Source organism: Myxocyprinus asiaticus, chromosome 28 (assembly GCF_019703515.2).
Source record: "Myxocyprinus asiaticus isolate MX2 ecotype Aquarium Trade chromosome 28, UBuf_Myxa_2, whole genome shotgun sequence".
NCBI lineage: Eukaryota > Metazoa > Chordata > Actinopteri > Cypriniformes > Catostomidae > Myxocyprinus > Myxocyprinus asiaticus.
Window position 1 is genome coordinate 8,134,969 of NC_059371.1, and position 21,134 is coordinate 8,156,102.

Genomic DNA, 21,134 nt, shown 5'->3' on the forward strand with positions numbered 1-21,134 from the left:
TGTCGCAAAGCTCATTTGCATGTGAAAATGATCATTGGCGAATTTGCGGCAAATTTGCAATGAACTCCCGAATTTTTGCAAGAGCGGTGGCGAATTTGCGGCAAGTTTGTGGCAAATTTGCCATGAACTCTCGATTCTTGCAAGGGGTCCCATTTGTAGTTCTAATTCCCTTTCAGAAATCTAGAGTTGCCACAAACTTGCTGCAAACTTGCCACAAATAACAATTGACATTTTAGATTTTTGCCCAGTACCCAATTTCGCTCTGCATGCAAACACGTTTACCGACGTTCTTACCGGCTTATCCAACGTGCGCATGCATGTTTAGTGTATGTTCTGATGTCAGAAGCAAAGAATAATCCAATGATTTCAAATATCATGTAAATGCAATTTATTATTTTTTTATTACATGAGTTTTTATTAATATTAGCATAAACTACATAGGCCCAACCATATGCAAAATTATTAACACAACATATGCTTCAATTGCCTCTTGATTTTCAATGGTTTTCCTACACTTTGCAGCCAATTACTACTCAAAACACACTGCGGTCGGCACAAGTTCATCATCCTTAAGTTAACCTGTATTTAATTTAGTCTGGTTCATATTTTCTTTGACTTTGTGTAGTTTCAATGGTACATTTTAAGGATGAGAGCATGTCACACAACCTGTCCATGTTGGCATCTACCTAGTTTGTCTAAAGAAGCTTCTACCAAGGTTTTGGCGAATTTGCATTAAAAAGCATAGCTTTCAACTGGAAGCATAACCTCTGGAGGATATTTTCACAGTTTTTTTCACTGTTCCACCAATTCAGATTCACTGAAATTGATCAGGGAATTCCATTTCCAAGCTGGATGCAACACAATTGTCTGTTATTTACAAGAGAACCTGCAGACCTTGATTAACTGGTTCAGGTGTGTTTGATGAGATGACACGGAATACCAACGTTATATACAGTGCAAGTGTATTGGGCAAACTAGATATTTACATTTTCTGAATTAGTGGTATTTGCCCTAAGAACACTTAGCACACCTCTCAACAAGCTACATTTGAGATAGCATTCATATCCAAAGCACAAGAGGTGCAGGATTGGTTACATGTCAAAGTTTGATCTTTAGGCTTTGTCCAAATCCTTAACAGTATGGACAATATTAACAGTGATGCTTGCCTTAGCAAACACCACTAAATATAGAAGCATACAAACAAAACACCCTTTTGTACTCCTAGATCTGAAAATCCTTTCACCATGTCTTTACAAAACGTCATGGTTACTTGCGTAACCTCCGTTCCCTGATGGAGGGAACGAGACGTGTCGATGTAGTGACACTAGGGGTCACTCTTGTGAGCCCGAGACACCTCTGTCCTTTGATAAAAGGCCTATGAAAATTGCCAAGTGGTATTTGCATGCCACTCCCCCGGACATACGGGTATAAAAGGAGCTGGTATGCAACTACTCATTCAGGTTTTATGCTGAGGAGCCGAGACAAGGTCCGGTCATTTTAGCGGGTAGTTCAGCTTTGAGGCAGGAGGGACACAACGTCTCGTTCCCTCCATCAGGGAACGGAGGTTACGCAAGTAACCATGACGTTCCTTATCTGTCACTCACCCGAAGTTGTGTCGATGTAGTGACACTAGGGGTCCCTATACGAAACGCCACAACTGGCTGAACTGTGTTACGTGAACTGGCGGTGTGTGGCGGGCAGACAACTGTGTGCCTCGTAGCCAGCACACCAGGTCGACACGTAACCTCCCCAACATAGTTATGAGTGTTGAACGGCCCTTTGGGGACAAGTCGACTACCCAAAAGATAGAGACAGGCTAACCCAGTCGTGGCCTCTTTTCCCCTTCTCTTTTTCCACTCCCTAAAAAAGAAGGGGGATTATCCGACTGGGCCGCCAGGTCTAGTCAGGGGGTGTCCCTCCCAAGGGATTAGCGGAAGATATATATCGCATGGGGTTAGCCTTATAGAGAACTGCCACATACAGAGCACCTTCCCCGGAACAGGACTCTTAGTTAGCACGTGTACTGGGCCGGCAGAGAGTCTCTCCGAAAACTCGACTGCCACAGGGCTTGGAGGAAGTCAACCAGGGAACAAAGTTTGTGAACACTACTGGGAATTAATGGCGCACGTCTTCAGCTCAAAAGGAGGTGGAAGGCGCTATGTGCAAGTGATACACCCGGCCGGCTATCCCGGGCTTATCCGCTTGTATTGCGTGCCACTACCTGGGACGAAAACACGCAAAGGTGTTGGGTGTTGCCCAGCCTGCTGGTCTCAAATGTCTGTTAGAGAGGCACCCCTGGCCAGTGCCCAGGAGGCCTCTACACCCCTGGTAGAATGGGCTCGTAGCCCTACCAGGGGCGGCATGTCCTGGGCGTGATATGTCATAGTTATGGCGTCAATGAGCCAGTGGGCAATCCTCTGCTTGGAGACAGTGCTTCCTTTCCGCTGTGCACCAAAGCAGACAAAGAGCTGCTCAGAGATCCTAAAGCTCCGCGTGCGATCCAAATAGATGTGTAAAGCACACACCGGACACAGCAACGACAGGGCTGGGTCTGCCTCCTCCTGGGGCAGCGCTTGCAGGTTCACCACCTGGTTCCTAAAAGGGGTCGTGGGAACCTTGGGCACATAGCCCGGTCGGGGTCTCAGGATCATGTGAGAGTAGCCTGGACCGAACTCAAGGCACGCTTCGCTGACAGAACGCTTGCAGGTCTCCTACCCTCTTGATGGAAGTGAGCGCAGTCAAGAAGGCAGTCTTCAAGGAGAGTGCCTTAAGCTCAGCTGACTACAAAGGCTCAAAGGGGGCTCTCTGTAGACCCTGAAGAACTACAGAGAGGTCCCATGAGGGAACGAGGTGCGGTCTGGAGGGATTCAGCCTCCTGGCACCTCTTAGGAACCTGACGATCAGGTCGTGCTTCCCTAAGGACTTACCGTTGACTGCGTTGTGGTGTGCTGCTTCAAGGTGGAAGGGGACAGCCTCCCTTCCAACCTTCTCCTGCAGGAAGGAGAGCACTGATCCGACTGCGCATCTCTGGGGGTCTTCCCATCGGGAAGAACACCACTTAGCGAACAGACGGCACTTAAAGGCATACAGGTGCCTCGTTGAGGGGGCCCTAGCCTGAGTGATTGTGTCTACCACCGCAGGTTTGACTCCAAATCAGCTGGACCGCCTGAGGGTGGAGTTTCCACTCTCCCCTGAGGGTAACCTGCCGTGACAGTGCATCTGCTGTAGTGTTGAGGTTGCCCGGGATGTGAGTGGTTCGCAGCAACTTGAAGTGCTGCTGACTCCAGAGGAGGAGACGGCGGGCGAGTTGTGACATACAACGAGAGCGCTGACCGCCTTGGCGGTTGACATATGCTACCGTTGCTGTGTTGTCTGTCTGAACTAACATGTGCTTGCCCTGGATCAATGACCGAAACCTTCGCAGGGCGAGCAGAATTGCCAACAACTCGAGGCAGTTGATGTGCCAATGCAGTAGCGGGCCCGTCCACAAGCCGGCGGCTGCATGCCCGTTGCAAACAGCGCCCCAGCTCGTTTTGGAGGCATCTGTCGTGACCACGACGCGCCTGGAGACCAGTTCTAGGGGAACACCTGCCCGTAGAAATGAGAGGTCGGTCAAAGGGCTGAAAAGACGGTGACAGACCAGCGTGATGACCACACGATGTGTCCCATGGTGCCATGCCCATCTTGGGACTCGAGTCTGAAGCTAGTATTGAAGTGGTCTCACATCTCCGCGCGCAAGGTAGCAGCGTTTTCGTCCTTCACCAAGGTGAAGTGGATACCGCTGAACCTGGGTAGACGCCTGAATCGTGTAGCCGAGTCGGACAGTCCGGACCAGCCATCGCGACGGATTGGAAGGCGCAAGCCACGTGTCCAAGTTCCGCGCACGGGGGACCAAAGGGACAACATTGTCGGATGTACCGGCAGGTGGGGCCTCGCGGTGTGGCCATGCTGAGTCTAGGGACATCGAAGCACTTACCTGGCTCCATGTGACCACCCCCAGAACAGCCTGGGACGGGGGAGAAAGAGGCCTGTCCTCGTGACCCGTGGAGACTGTCACATCGGGGGCGGATTTGTGCCACAGCTGGGCGTTCAGGGGTGGGAGACCGCCGCTGGAGCGCCAAACCTGCCAAATAGAGTGGTGGACGGTGGTCATGATGATGGCTGTGCACACCGGATACATGACCCAGGGAACAAGGAAACCACTCTTGCTGAACTCCTGAGTACTGCAGCCACTTGGGCATGCAGCGCAATTAAATACAAAGGTAATAAAAAGATTCTCCTCCCGGCATTCGACCGGGGGATGGAGAGGTCTGCTTATCAGCTCCAGAGCAGCAGGTTTCATCGTCCCTTGGTTGCCCATCTCAAGGGCGCTTTGAAGCCTTTCACGGGTTCTTGGCGGCCGTGAGACGGGTGGCGTCTGCTTCCTGCGGTTGGCTCCACGCCAGGGCCGGGCCGAAGGGGCGGGCTGCGGCGGAACCAGTGCAGTCACCACAGGGGGACGCCCTTGGCGATGAGCAGACAGGGTGCGGGATCTTGAGCCGCGCCGGGGCAGGATATGCCGGATAGCCTCCGTCTGCTGCTCCACTGTCGAGAACTGCTGGGCAAAGTCCTTTACGGTGTCACCGAATAGGCCAGCCTGGGACATGGAGGCAGCAAGGAACCGTGTCCTGTCGGCCTCACCCATCTTGACCAGGTTGAGCCAATGGTGGTGCTCCTGGACCACTAATGTGGACATCGTCCACCCAAGAGACCGCACCGTGACCTCTGTCGCTCGGAGAGCGAGGTCGGTCGCCGAGCACAGTTCCTGCATCAATCCCGGGGTGGAACTCTTGTGCAGTTCCTTTAGCGCCTCGGTGGACTTGCAGGAGAGCCATGGCGTGCAGGGTGGAGGCGTCTTGTCCAGCGGCACAGTAGGCCTTGGCCGTCAGAGACGACGTAAACCTACAGGCCTTGGACGGGGGCTTTGGGCACCCGCGCCAGGTGGCAGCGCTCTGCGGGCATAGGTGCACCGCGAGAGCCTTTATCCACCGGGGGATTACCGAATAGCCCTTGGCCGCCCCACCATCGAGGGTAGTGAGGGCGGGGAAGCTGAAAAGATCGGGACTGGGCAGTAAAAAAAGTGCCTTCCACGACCTTGTCAGCTCTTCATGCACTTCCGGGAAGAAAGGAAAGGGGGCGGGTGTGGCTTTGAGCGACACCACGAGCCCAGGAACCAATCATCGAGCCGCGAGGGTTCAGGGAAGAGCGGAGGGTTCCACTCTAGCCAACGCTCGTGGCTGCCCAGGAAAGCATGTCATCATCTCTGCGTCAGCCTGTGACTGGGCAATCGTCCCCGAAGGGAGGAGCCCAGCTGAGGCTTCCGCATCCAACTGGACGAGCCCGCTCTCCGATGCTGCATTTGAGAGCTCATCACTTTCACGGGCTCTGAATAAGAGGTCGAACTCACTGTGAGACGAGCCGGCGGACTCATCCGGAAGCCCGATCGGGGCAGACAAGCATGCTGGGGAATAGGAGGTCCGCGGGGGGATGCCTGGTGGAGGCGGTCCCATTGGGGTCCCCAAATCACCCCCAGTGCTAGCCACGCTGGCCTCATACCCATGGGTAAAAGGACCGAGGCAGGGAGCCTCTGGGGTGGCTTGCTTTCTTACGAAGGCGAGCCGCGACTGCATCGTTGCCATGGACATGTCCTCGCAATGAGTACATGACAATCCACGAATGCTGTCTCCGCGTGAGCAGTGCCCAGACACGAAAGACAGTGATTGTGACCGTCAGAAGGCGAGAGATAACGAGCGCAACCAGGAATAACACACAAAGGAAAGGCATCTTTAAAAAGACGCATCTTTAAAAAGACGTTCCGTGTGTGCAACTCTTTTAGAGAAATATACTCTTTTAGAGAAATATACTCTTAATTCTGCCGAAGCGCCCAGGGGCATTCTCTGCAGTGCACCAGTGCAGAGGAGGGAGAAGCCGCTGAAATGCGCCATCAGATCCAGCAGAGGTGAATGAACAGTCATGGGAATTCAGCTCAGTGAGCATGACCGTTCGGCTCCGAAGAGAAAATCTGAATGAGTGGTTGCATACCAGCTCCTTTTATACCCGTATGTCCGGGGGAGTGGCATGCAAATACCTCTCGCCAATTTTCATTGGCCTTTTATCAAAGACCAGAGGTGTCTCGGGCTCCCAAGAGTGACCCCTAGTGTCACTACATCGACACATCGTCGAGTGAGTGACAGATAGGGAACTAGTTGAGCCACAGGCTAATAATATTTACACCATCGCCACAGTAGCTATAGAAGGCCATCCTTTGTCATTGCTGACTCTGTAATCTAAAAAAAACATCTTTAAAAATAATTGTGTATGCAGGAAATAATTTCTGATTGTTGTCAGAGAACATACAGTAACTAAAGAAGCCTATGCTGGTCATTGTCAGCATACTTATCTCTACTTACTCTGTAAAATGATAAACAACCATTGCCCTTTGTGATGTGGTGGCTTTCTGATATATTGTACACTATGCTGAACAGTAATTAGAGGAATGTTCTGGGTTCAATACAAGTTAAGTACTATAGAGAGCACTGAATGGTACCTCTGTCAAACAAAAATCACAATTACTGTAAAGCACTTACAATGAAAGTCTATGGGGCAAGGCATTCCAAAGGGATTTATATTCATTGCTAAAGAGTTCTAGGTGGATGTACTTCTGGTTACACGTTACCTGCATAATTGCTGTTGGTGGAGTTTGCTCCATTACATCATGTTCCTTTCTGGTATCCTCGCATATGTAATTTATTCATGTGCAATATTTTGCCCTTAGACTTACTGTACATTGCATAATGTCTTGTCCCATAGACTTCCATTCTAAAGTCATTAAAGTAAAGGCAGCTTTTGATGGTTTTCACAAACTGAGGGTTGTTTTTACCGATTGAGGGACTGATACTTTCAGCCACCATTTACTTTCATCGCATCTTTTTTCAATACATTGAAAGTGAATGGTGACTATGGCTGCCACTCCCTTTCATTCTGCCTAGCATCTCATTTTATTGTTTCACGGAAGAAAGTCGTACAGGTTTGGAACAACATGAGGGTGAGTAAATTATTTTTAGGTGAACTAACACTTGCATCACTCCCTGAACATGCCTTTTAAGGTACACTTTTACAGTGTACATCTTTTACAATAAACAAGTCACTAAAGTGAGTCAACGTTACTTTGCGCACAATCTGAAAAATGACTTTTGCCGAAAAATATACAGTGAGTTAATCAATGAGAGCACACAATATCTCATTCACATTTGTTTTTCATATGTTTATGACATACTTCCTTAGATTTACTAAATACTGAATCAGTGAGGTCATAGAATGAAGTCATGTGGGTTAGTTTGTGGATTATATCTAAATATGGCAAATATGGCAGTTATAATTGTGATGCACTAAAATTACCCCATTGTTATTTGACTGTAGGCTGAATGCTCAAGTGAAGATGACAACTCTACGTTTTTATAATAGCTAACTAAAAACTAGTGAAAACTTAGTGACTCAGTCAGAGAGATATTGCTGAGACACAGTTACCATTAACTTTCATTATATGGAGATGCAATGAAAGTGAATGGGGACTGAGTCGAACATACTGCCTAACTTTTCCTTCTGTGTTACATATAAGAAAGAACATCATACAGATTTGGATTTTCGAACACCATGAGGGAAAGTAATGATGACAGAATTTTTATTTTTGGGTGAACTATGCCTTTAAGCACTAAAAACCCACAGATGAGGGTGATGACACCCACTAAACCAAGCTTGAGAGGGTTATTTGAGGTTAAGAATATTTTCAGATGTCAGAGAGGGTTGTGCCTTTCCAATGCTAACATAGCTCTCTTAAAAATGTCCACCACTGTCTTTCAATGGAGCATTGGGAAGCCTGATTCGGTTTAGTAAATTGGTTCATTCTAATTGTTCATTTAAATGAACAGTTTAAAAAAAGATTAATATAAGTCCCTGTGCAGACACTTGTAAGGCATATTGTATGTTCATGAAGTGGTGCAAAGCGCAATTTGCTATTTTCCTGAGAAATAGGTTGTTGCGCTAAGACGTTTGAAAACCATGTCTTAACTTTTTAAATTCAGTTCCTGCATTTGCAGTTTGGAGATTCCACCAGCAGGTGATAATAAAGTTCATGTGAAAATCAGAGTAGGTATGAGTCTTATATGGGGAAAAAAAAAAAAAAAGTGTTAGATTTGTGTTAAACTATCTATTGGTCATGGTATATTTTTCAATTATTATTACTATGTTTAAATTTACAATTGTATGGTCTAATTTGTAAGTCTAAAGGCATTTTTCCACCTCTTGTCATAGAGTGATTTGTAAGTCACTGCAAAACAGGCCAGTGGAAAAAGTTGGAGAGAATAAAATGACTGCAATTGTAGGCTATTATTTTTTGACCACTTCGTTATTTTGATTATATTTTAGTTTAGTTTGAAGTGTAATTTCAATTGATACAAATTTTTGGTTTCTTTTTATCGTATTTCAATTAATTAGATTAATTTATCAAAATCAACCGGTAGAAGTGAAGTGCGTGCCGATACAATCACTGTTAATGCTAGCCATGATTTGTGTGTCAGTAGATTAAAATGATTATTAATATTTACATTCTCTATAATTTAACGGAGCATACATCCAAATCCTGATGAGAATCACATTTTCCATGCGTATAAAAGGAGCGTGTCACTGTCATAGAAATATGCCCGACAATCATCAAGGACACATTTTAATGCACAAAAGAACAAAATTTTCAATTCTTCTCATTAATTGCATACAGTCCATTTACACTACCAATTTCTTATGAATGTGCTGTCTTTGTTTATTATCGTCCATTATTTGAGGGAATGGATGACATAATAGAATGCAGACGGTGGAATAATAATGAGAAAACCTCAGAATTAAATTGCACTTAAGCCTATTTGCACGTTGCGTGTGTGATTTCGCCATACCTTCTTGCGCCTAGACTTAGCGCATGCTTGCACGAAAATAAAAAAATTTCATGGCCATGCCCACTGACTTTGAGCTTATGATTTATGGCATAGCACTGCGCATAACACTAGCACTCTTAAAACAGGGCCCTAAATGTAGTAAGATACTTTTTATTAGTCGCTTATAGTGTAGCTAGCTACTTTTTCAAAAGGGCAGCTTGACTGCGGATTAACTACCATAAAATATGAGTATCTTGTAACTTGACAAGTTACAGTTTCAAAGTAGCTTCCCAAACACCGTCGGCATCTACATACAGCATTGCATGTCTCTATTTATTTTTCTCTCATCAACTATTTTCCACCCAGGTTAAAGTCTGGAGCTTGTGGTTTCCTTCATTTATGCATGCCTTGAAATATCACTTTCTGCTTTCAGAAATAACCAACCACTGAAATGAACATAAAATTAATGCTTCTTTGTCTCACCAGGGGTGGGCAGTGGGAGGTGGAACATTTGGCTCAGATGTTTCCATCCAGCACCAATAAACACTGTCTGTCTGTCTGTCTGTCTGTCTTTCCTTTATGTATGTTTTTTGGAACTATATTATTTTTCTTATAAGCCAAGCAATGGGACTAAATCAATATTTTGAAGGTGCACATTCAAAGGTGTAGGTCTGGAGAGAGACACTGCCCTGGGTTGTTTCACTGCAAGAAGGAGTTATGCATTCAGGTTATATACATGCAGAACTAGTCAATGAAGTAATATCCACCATCCATTTACCGATAAAGAAGGTATCAGGACCACCTTCTCCCAGCAGAGAAACTGTATTTGGATCTAGTCTCAGCCACAGACCCACAGCAAGTACCAGTGATCCCATCAACTGCCAGAAAGAGAAACAGAAAAATACATCCATCAACAACAGGTGAAATATTTAACAGAATTGCCAAGTACTTTTTGAATGGCTGTCAATGGAGAAAGATGCTTTTGGCCCATATTTTGGTGTAGTTATGGCATGTACTATACAAGCAGGTGCTAACTGGAAGCTAACCAGCCAAACCCTGACTCCAAACTCTGACCCTGAGGGTCAAGAAAAACAAACACATTCAGTGTCACCAAATATTGATTGACTTTTATTCATTAATGATTAAAGTTATGTGGTGCACCAGGCTGTGCATTTGGCTGGTAGCTTGTTAAAACACAGAACTCAACCCATTTGTCTTACTTACTCTATTCTAAATGTGAGTAATGATTATCTAATTAATATGATTATGATCGATTTATGGTTTGGAATTACTATTAATTCTCTTGAGCTTTGGAAAAACAAACTCTGAACAACAACATATTCTGGGACAGCACACCATCATGTATGATGATACGATATGTGCTAAATGACATAATCACCTATTGTAAAGTAAAGGCAACTTCATAATGACAAAATCATTTGACTAAATCTAAGAATAAAACATGTGTCTGAGGCTCATAAACTCTCTCTCTCTCTTATGTTTTCTCTGTTATAGAGCTATGGAGAGGTGGCACAGATATTTTTCCACTCTGGCAGGATCCTTCAGCACGCCTCTTAAATCTAAAGCTTTGCTTGTCAGCGTTAGAAATAACGGCATAAAGCCAAACCATGAAGGGAGAAGCAGGCTGTAAAATTCAGGTTTTAGCACTTTAGAACCTGCCTTCATCACTCTTAAATGCACTCTAATGACTGTTGACAAAGAAAGCAAACCTTCATCTGTCAAATCTCATTTAAAAGACCTTTCGTTTGAGTTAAACAAAGCTGCTGAGTTTAGCGGTACAAGGAGGATTCCTGGCGTTAGAATTGGATATGGACAGTAGAAACCAGCCTGATCTCATGAACATTACGTGACCTTGGCAACATTTTTGCAAAACGAAACTGCATGCATTATATACATGTTTCGCTGCAGTTTCCTATTGAAATGTCCAGTGGGGGGTGCCAAAAGAGGGTGAAATGGTGTCGTAATCAGACCAGTAAACAAAACAGACATCCTTAGCCTAAACCAACACCTAAACCTAACAGATAGTGTCCAAAAATAAAATGCAAAATAAAAAGCATGTTTTCTGAAGCATCCCCATCATTTTGTGTCATGTATCATCCTGTATGTTGGCTGGACTTGATCCGTGGTCTTCCACGTCCCAAGTCAAACACTCTATTAGGTGAGCTACCGCAGAAGATAATCACATTGGAATAAGTGTGTAAATGTAGGTGAATCTGTAATACAAGCATTAAAATGTATCGCTTTTCAAATGATGCGTTAGAGCAAAAGTGTTTCTATATCATAACATAGCAATAGAGCAGTTTAGAAAGTCATAATCAGCCATTTTACTCGTGATTTGTGTGAAAGTAAGTTAAACACACAGGTGTTGTAGCGTTGTTGTAACTGCAACAAAATGGGCACGTAAAAGCCAGTTTGCAAACATTTAGCTATTGTGAGGTTGCTAGAAATGTAGGTAGATGTTGATACTACAAGACTACTGAATAATTCTTATCAATAAAAAGACTCTTTCAGCATTTTCTCTGCTGATTTTGTGGGAAAATCTGATGGATGGATTCTAACCAAACCTACTTAGACTCATCCCACCATTGGAGGTGATTTTTCCATTTACTGGAGGTCATTCTAGTCAGTGAGGAACAAAACCATGTCAAAATCAGCTTATAGTGTGAGTAAAGACAACAGCTCTCAGGTCCACAGAGCAAAAAAACATCTAAAGCCCCCCTAAAAATTTTTATTACATACAGTGTGGTCCAAACATCCAAGGCTACATAGACAATACAGAATGGGATTTGAAAACGAATTGAACCCTTAAATGCATGGTAATTTTTCCAAACATATTCTGGTCTTTCGAGACCCGGCACTTATATCTGTCAAAAATGGATGTACAAAATGCCCAGATAGTGTACAATTTTCAAAATACTTTCAAGACAATTAGAAAATAATAAAATAAAATAGATTTTGATATATTTTTATGTTTTATTTTTCATAAATCAAATAGATAATGCAACAAATCAGGACAAATCTAGAACAGGATTCGTTATTTTCACACTGAAATATCATGAAATGCAACTGGCTGTCAACACATATTGAGTCTAAATATTGTAGATGCACAACATTATTTCAGTAGTACAATCAAATGACAACAGTCATACCTAATTTCATACTGTTCATGTGTTACACTTGCTATAGTTTACATCGATGTTGTTTCTTCATCAAATAGCAATGTCAAATGTGAATCAAGCCAATCACTGAAACATCAGTGCCACCTCGAGTAAGAAATTACATGTATAATATGTATGTGTACATGAATATGGGATACAGATAATTCACCATAGTTGATCGTTCATTGATGCACAGTAAGTCAACGTGATATACTGTAGTATTTATTTGTATGAATATAGTACTTATTTCTCTTGTAATAAACAAAGAAATAGATATCCTGTGATAGTAAACGAATGAAATAATCATAAAAATTATAATTTATGGAAGTGCAAAAACAACACTCTTACCTACCTCGGGTCTCTAATGACCCTATACACTTTTGGTACTTAAACAGTTGCAATTTTGGCCTTTTTTTTTTTTTTTTTTTTTTTTTTGTTACACTACTTATAAGAGATAGATTGAGAAATACTAAAGAGGTGAACTTTACACTTAATTGCAATGCTGACAATTCAATCTGTAATGATAATGTTTGCATTAAATTAGAAAAATGCAAAATAGCAGTACTTCACACTTTTGGACCCCACTGTATCGGTTAAAAATAAATTCATGAACATGATGCAAGACAAGTGACAATTTCCCCACCCTCTCTGGTCTCCTACAGCTGTCACATAACACAACCCCCCACGGGAGCCGTAACCCCTCAAACACTCAGTAACCCCATCGCACTGTAACATCATCCGGCCTGACATCAGTGCACTGCCTCACCCTGCGTCCCATCCCCTCCCCCTCAGAGATCTCCTCTGGGCATCAGGGTTTATCTCCCCGCTAGAACAAAAGACCAACTGTCTGTGTGTGACACAATCAGCTGTACAAGACAATGAGCGAGTGTTATACTACAATAATATCCCCTAAAATGTATTCATTTATACATTTATAGAAATAATGATAGATTTCTAAATGTTTCAAATTATAATGTTGCATTACTATATATATATATATATATATATATATGTTAACACTTTACAATAAGGTTCCATTTTTTAACATAAGTTAACACAGGCATCATGAAATAACAATGAACAATATATATATAAATATATACATATATATATATATATATATATACAGATTTTTAAAATGTGTTAGTATATGTTGAAATTAACATTAACCATTAAAATGCTGTAAAAGTATTGTTCATTGCTAGCTCATGTTAACTAATGTAGTTAACAAATGGAAACTTACTGTAAAGTGTTACCAGTATTGTCCATCCAGAATACAAAATACTGCATGTGAAGATTAAATGTGAAGATTTATTAACAAGACAAGATTACATATAATGTTATATGCAGAAAGACACCTGCATCTTCTTAATTTGTGAAATTGTGACTGAGATATTACACCTGGAAATGCACTGCCAAAAATCATTTTCTTAATTATGTTTTGTTTTACAGTTACAATGTATCCTTATCTGTAGATCAAGAAGCATTTTAATGTCTTGTTTTTAGCGAAAGATTTGTTTTAAGAAATCATACAGTGTATTTATCTTGTTGCATTAACAGATTTTTTTAAACTAGTTTTAAGTGTAATTTTATTTAAATGTATCATTTATTATTATTTAGTATTTATTAGTTATATACAATAACTAAGTTTTAAAAACATTAATGAAATAATAATAATAATAATAACTATTATTATTGTTATTATTATTATAAATAATATTTTGTATTCAAATGAGCTTGTTTTAAAGATAAATGCCATTATAACACAAGAAAAAAAAAAAAAAAAACTGGGACAGACTGATTTACTTGAACTGTATGTTAGTCCAGAGAAGTAATGAAAGGCAGGTTTGAGAGCTGAGCCCAGTTTCCACTCTTAAAATTGTCTGTTGGGTCGCTCTTGACGTTTTGGGTTGTTTTACATGTATGGAAAGATTTGGCTTTTTCAAGTTTATTGGGAGTTTTATGGTGTCCTTAAAAAGAAAATTTCAGAGCACATTTTTATGTGTAATTCTATTTTGACAACAGATTCTGTTTTCATTTGATGATTAAAGTACCAGACACTAATTGGATTTTTTCAGGTTCCAAATGGCCAGTTGAACACACAATGAACTCATCTCATCTCATGAGATGTATCATGCATCATCGTCTTTAATTAAGAACTTTAAGTGAACACAAAAACACCAATTGCATGTTGAAAAAAATACAGTAAAAGGAACATTTTGAAACTAGAAAAACAGGAAAAATGAAAGAAAAAAATGGTCAACTCAGACTCAGAAAAAGCTGATTAGATCTCTAGTGGAAAACAGAATCCAGTCAGCTCAGGAAAGTTCTCAAAAGCGTTTATGTGGTGCACTCAACCACCTTCTATACTGGCAATAGTAATAGCATATTATTAGGAGAGTATGTGCTTAGAACTAAAGGTAACATAGTATTGTCATCATATTTTTGGACATTGTACCATGGTAAAAATATATATTTTTTTTGAACATATCCATTGGTAACACCATGGTATTGTTTGTAGTACAGTCTCTTGAAGTACTATGCAAATACTATTTTTTTTTATAAAAACTGACCCACTTTAATTTGTACTTTAAAAAAAAAAAACAAACAAAAAAAAAAAACACTGTACAATATGGTTGCAGTATGATACACTGTACAATAGGATTGCATGATTACTGATTTTTAATAGTTGAATTGTTGAGCCGATTAGTCGAGTCGAATTCGACTAGTCATGACGTCACCGGGATGGCCCAAACCGATGCAGAGAATAAACAGAGAGATTGAGCTTTACTTTAACTATTATGTACTTGCATTTAAAAACTAAAAACATATATTATACATTATATTAGGGGTTGCACAACTACTGATTTTTAATAGTTGAATAGTCAAGCCGATTAGTCGAGTCAAATTTGACTAATCATGACGTCACTGGAGTGGCTTAAACAGATGCAAAAAATAAACATTTACAGAGAATAAATAAAGAGAGTGAGCTTTATATTAAAGGAAGAGTGCTCTTTTGTCTCATGCTGAGGGGTGTGGACAAAGAGTATGGAGAGGTGTTCATAGACACACACACACACACACACTCACAATACGCTGTGTCCTACCACCTGCTGTTCCATTTTGTGTAATTGTGTGTAAACTTGGCTATAGTTTTGCCACAAAACTGTTCCTAAATATGACAAAGCCTCCCTTAATGAACATTTGGGGACATCCTCATTTGTAAAATCATTTCATAAAAGAAGCAAATACTGTTTTTCTAATTCTAAAAATGTAAAACATGTTCTTTCAGGGTCAGGGTGTGGGTTAGATAAGTGTAAGGTAAAAACAGGAGAAAGAACGAAAAGAGCTGGAAACACACTAAGTGCACAGTCGTGAACACCCCTGTAGACATGAACTCATTCAAACCTCTAATGGTGTTTACGGCAAAGCCACGCCTGTTAGCATCCATTACAGGAGCATTATCATACATCATGTGTCTTCTTCCTCTTCTAATATGCCACTCTTGTTCAAATCAAGTACAGTCAGTAAAACAACTGGTCATTTAGCAACACAGACCATAACTAAGCCCACACCTTCAATAATTAACTTCATTAGTCAAGTCACAAAAAAAAAAAAAATAATAATAATAATAATAATTTAGTGTCGCTAAACCAGCATGGAATAATTTCCTATGAGTTTAGGCTGGTTTATGCTGATTAGCTGTGGTTTGGTGGTCTAGCTGGTGGACCAGCATAGCCATGCTGTTCACCAGTCAAAAATTCTGGTCAAGGAAGTCGTGCTGTTGAAGCTGGTTTAGAAAGACTGCTGGGGACACTAGCAAACCAGCTAGAGGGACCAGCTTCCAAAACACAACATATGCTGGTGACCAGCATTGCCTTTACAACAGGATGGTAGATTTATTGGGCACTTTAACTCTGACCTCACACACTTTATGTCTTCCTGTCCATGGCTCCCTTGACAGTACTGACGTACAATCGGACAGCAACATTAATAATTAATGAACACACATCATGGGAATAAGGTTTGCTCTCAAAAGACAGTCAATGATTTTATTTCACAAATAATATTCTGTTGCATTTATGGATATTGCATATATCGAATAAGAGGCTTTAAGCCAAGATGGTGCACATTGTATCTCTCACTTTGTCTTTGGCTTTAAATCATTTTTACTAACAGTATTTCTTTTAGGAATTGGATTTGACTTTCCACAGCAAAAAAAAAAAAAAAAAAAACAATCGGAAAAATCAGGAAAAAATTAATAAATAAAAAATAATATATATATATATATATATCAGGGCTCGACATTAACGCTTGTCTGGGACAAGTGTAATTTTTTTTTCTCCCCAATTTGGAATGCCCAATTCGCTCTAGGTCCTCGTGGTGGCATAGTGCCTCAATCCAGATGGCGGATGACAAATCTCAGTTGCCTCCGCGTCTGAGACATCAATCCGCACATCTTATCACATGGCTTGTTGAGCACGTTACCGTGGAGACATAGCACGTGTGGAGGCTTCACGCTATTCTCCGCAGCATCCACGTACAACTCACCACGTGCCCCACCGAGAGCGAGAACCTTGGAACCTGGATTTCCACTTTCATTCCTATTTACAGTAGCCACACGGTGGTCTATTTTGAGCGTAAACAGGATGTAATATGAATGGAGATTAAACTCAAAGCCCAACAGTGCTCATCTGGATGGCTTAGAATAGACTTGTAGTGCCACCATAGCCACAGAGGAGAGACAGGAGATGGAAGTTATGATGCGGCCCTTTCTTTCACAAGGCCTCTTTCAAAACGCACTCAACGCTGATGCACAATGCAGGTGCTGGAGTGGGAAAAAAAATTAAACTGGGCAAAGGAGGTGCTTCCTTTGAGAAAGGTATGTCATATTTTGGAAAACCTCGGGCTCAGATAAAACAAAACTTCCTGTGTTTTGTGCAGTGGAGGAAAGAGAGCATGAAAAGAAGAGGAATACTATGTTTAGAGGGTTTTCCGAGCTCACCTATGTTCAGAATGGAATACTTCCATACTGCTTATGGTTTGTATACTGCTTACAGGCTGTTTATTAGTATGTGAATCAATATATATTAAGCAACCTTACATAACCTCATCGCATTAATGTGCAATTCATTGAGTTGCATCCGGTTATCATCTTGGAAATTAATAGTTATTTTTTAATGCATTTCTTTCTGTACAGTAAATGTCTTTTGTGGATGTCTTTCCTCCTTAGCCCTCTGATGTAATGATATAAAATATGTTGTTAAAATTTTGTTAAAAATTATCATTTTAATAATGGTAAAAATCTCGGTTGATACCATTTGTTACATTGGAAGTCGAGTGCATTTTATTGTGGGAGACAGTACCCAACACAGTGTGCCCTGTTATATACAGCACTTTTGGCAAATGTAGCATAATATTTAGGGTTGACAACTTTTCACCATGCAAATTTGGGAAGCTTGAGCATTTTGATCGCTTAAAAAAAAAGTGTTTCGCCGTTCGCCCAGGCCAGGACCAGTGGCATAACTTGGATCTTGCAGGCCCCAGTGAAAAGAAACTGTTGGACCCCCTCCTTGGGGGGCCTTGGTCGTTTTTCATCACCCCTCGGGCCCTCTCACCCCGGGCTCTAGGGCGGCTGCCCACCCTGCCCTCCCTGTAGTTATGCCCCTGGCCAGGACATCCTGGCTAATATGGGACAGTTGGAAACCCTAATTCTATGCATACAGAAAATCTGCATACTGTGCTTGCTTGAGATATTTGTACATTCAGAATTAATGATGGTTTAAGATGTGTTTTCTTGCCTCATTTTTCTGAAGAACAGGATGGGGTGAGTGGAAGTTACAGTTAAAGATTTGCTACTATTTACAAGAAAAACAAATATGATCTGTTTTAAATACACACCTCTCACTGCCACCTGACAGCACAGCAAATCCTGAGAGGCAATCAAGGAAGTATATCTGTGTGTCTTTGTGTGTGTGTGTGTGTGTGTCTGTGTGAGTCAGTGTGTGTGTGTGTGTCAATCTGAAGGTCTACAGTGCATTAACTGCAGCTAAAGTGAAGACATCACTTGCTTGAGAATGTTACTGGCATATGCTGATGCAAAACTGAAAGAGTTTTTTGTGGGAAAATTATGCAATAAAGGGATATGGTAATGTAATACAAAAGTAATAAAGCTTTACAAGAGTTTTGTTATTGTGGAAATAAATAGCATTCCTAAAGCACAAACTTGATTTAATGAGAGTCTGCACAGTGCTTGGATGCTTAAACACTGCCACATTCACAATTAATTTTATATGCGTAACAAGCAAAAAAATAAATACAAAATACACCAAACTTTATGACAGTCAATTAAGTATGATTTTAAAGACAGGGTTCCTGCACCTTTTGAACAGGTAATTTTCCATGACATTTCCAGTCATACGCAAGGAAGCAATCCAACATTCAAGATTGTGGTTGTAAAATGTAAACGTTTAAGAATGTCTGTAAAAAAAACAAAAAAACATTTGGATCGATCACTAATCTGAACATTGGGGGGAGCATGTCCCACTTAATGTCTATGCCAGTTATGGCCTTGGTTGTATGTGTTTACTGGATAAGGATTTTACAAAAAGACTGCACGTCCAAATAGTGTTGGGTGTAATCTGATTATAAAGTAATTAGTTCCTGTAATCGAATTACTCTTTAGACAAAAAGTAGTGTAACACATTACATTTTACTATATATCTTTGTAACTACACTGACTTTCAATTAAGGTAATTTTAAGTACATTAATTGTGCTACACATTTTTCTAAAATAATATTTTTTATGAACAATATATTTAAAATATGAATATTCTGTGACAATGAAGGGTGTGCGACAATTAACAAGGAGGAAATACAGACATTGTTTTGAATTTGTTGAGAGGAAGTGTTTTAGAAAGTAACTTAAAAGTTATAAGTTATGTGATTTTGTTTTCAATGGAGTAATAGGTAATCTGAATACAATTTTAGAGAAGTAATTTGTAATTTGTAGAAAGTTACTTTTTGAGTAACTTACCCAACACTGCTCATAAAGGCTTTAGGAAATAATTATTGAGCTGAGCAAAAGTAAAAAAAACAATCTATTATTCAGTATAATTTTTTCATGGCTTTTTAATTTTCATGATGAATTTCCATGATTTTTCAAGACCTGGAAATCACAATTTTAAAATTCTCTAATATTTAAAGGTTTTCAGGACCATGGGAACCTGGTCGTAATATAACTAGTTAGAGGTGGTGTAAATCTTAAGTGTTAAAGATCTAGTCTGGTAACCAAAATGTTGTAGATGCAATGTGTCTCTTAAATAAGTTTATGTTGAATCCGCTTGGATAAAAGCGTCAGCTCAATGGTGAGAGAGTGTTAGTGGGGGAAGCCCGCCCGTCATTAAACGGTAGTCTCTGCTGCGTAATTAAACGTCCATAAGCTGCTCCAGTGCGCCAGATTGTCCGGCTGCTCCTCTCAAAACAAACACGCTGTATGAAGGAAAAAGGGGCGGTTTTTCCCCAGTGGAAAATCTGATTTGAGTCGTAAAAGCAGTGACTCTCTGCCTCCGCCAGAGTCTTTCCAAATCCAGCATAAAGTGCGTAAACACGATAGACAGAATAACGAAAATATGATTTGCTCAACTTGAGTGATGCGCGAGTGTTATAGTGGATTAACAAACAACTGCGCTGATACACATGCTGGCTTGGCGCTTGCAAAGTGCACGTGAATTTATTTTAGCTAAGCATTTAAAATAAGATGATACATAGCACAGTATGGTAAAAGAGCACACTTGATGGTATGTAAATAAATTATTACTTCACTTACCCAAAATATAAAGTTAAATACGAAGAGGAGATATTTCACGCACTTCATTCCGCCTTCAACTTTCCCCATGATGAATGTCCAGGTTCTGGTGCAAAACGCAGAGATGCTGTGTTGCACTGGACGAGCTCTGTCAACATCTGTACTACTAGCACCGGATGATTTCTACAGCGTCACTGTCCCGCCCATCTGAATAAAGTGTCAGGGGGAACTCAAGGGGGGTTCATCATGGTCAACAGTCCATTCGCGCAACAGTGGCTTCTTTCAGAGCAATGTGCCATCCCAGGCAAAGCAAACAAAACATTTAAAAGATTTTTTGTTTGATGGAGAACTACTGAGCATAGGCAAATAAACAAATGGTTTAGTGATCTCTTTAAATAATGTTCAAAATAAAACAAATAATAAATAATAAAGAAAAAGAAATAAATAATAAATGCATTAAATCTTTTTATTTAATACAAATAAACATTTATAAACTGAAATGAATCTTGGAATAAATGAATAAATAAATAAATAATAGGGGTGTGATGATTCGCTCTGACAACGATTCAATTCGATTACAATTATTTACCTAACAAGAGTGATACATCATAATATCTGAAATCTGAAACCAGTAATTACAGACAAAATGTCATGTGTAGGCAGATATGATCCAGGTTTTAATCGAGCAGGCTCAGCAGGGTCATAGAATTAAAAAAAATGTCTATTAGTAGCATGTAAAGGCAGTAACACGGGATGGGGTAACATCCTGGTTACTTTCGTAACCTCCGTTCCCTGATGGATGGAACAAGACGTTGTGTCGATATAGTGACACTAGGGGTCACTCTTGGGAGCAACAAACACCTCTGCTTTTTTGAAAAAAGGCAAATGAGAATTGGCGAGTGGAATTTGCATGCCACTCCCCCGGACATATTGGTATAAAAGGAGCTGGTATGCAACCACTCATTCAGGGTTTGTGCTGAGGAGCCGAGACCAGGTCCCGGCCATTTCAGTGGGTAGTTCAGCATTGTGGCAAGAGGGACACAACGTCTCGTTCCCTCCATCAGGGAACGGAGGTTACGAAAGCAACCAGGACTTTCCCTGTCTGTCACTCACTCGACGTTGTGTCGATGAAGTGACACTAGGGGTCCCTATACAAAATGCCACAATTATCTGAACTGTGTTACG

General features: G+C 41.0%; 1 protein-coding gene across 2 annotated transcripts in view; it reads right to left on the reverse strand.

Annotated features, from left to right (window-relative positions):
• tspan2b (tetraspanin 2b) overlaps positions 1-20,104 on the reverse strand; it is a 43,190-nt gene extending 23,086 nt beyond the window's left edge. For both annotated transcript variants that reach the window (XM_051659894.1, XM_051659893.1), the window contains exons 1-2: positions 19,971-20,104; positions 9,742-9,841 (exon numbers count right to left, since the gene is read on the reverse strand). In XM_051659894.1, coding sequence (XP_051515854.1) covers positions 9,742-9,841; positions 19,971-20,039 — 169 coding nt within the window. In that variant the 5' untranslated portion in view covers positions 20,040-20,104. The remainder of the gene's footprint in view (positions 1-9,741; positions 9,842-19,970) is intronic.
• Positions 20,105-21,134: the final 1,030 nt, after the last annotated feature.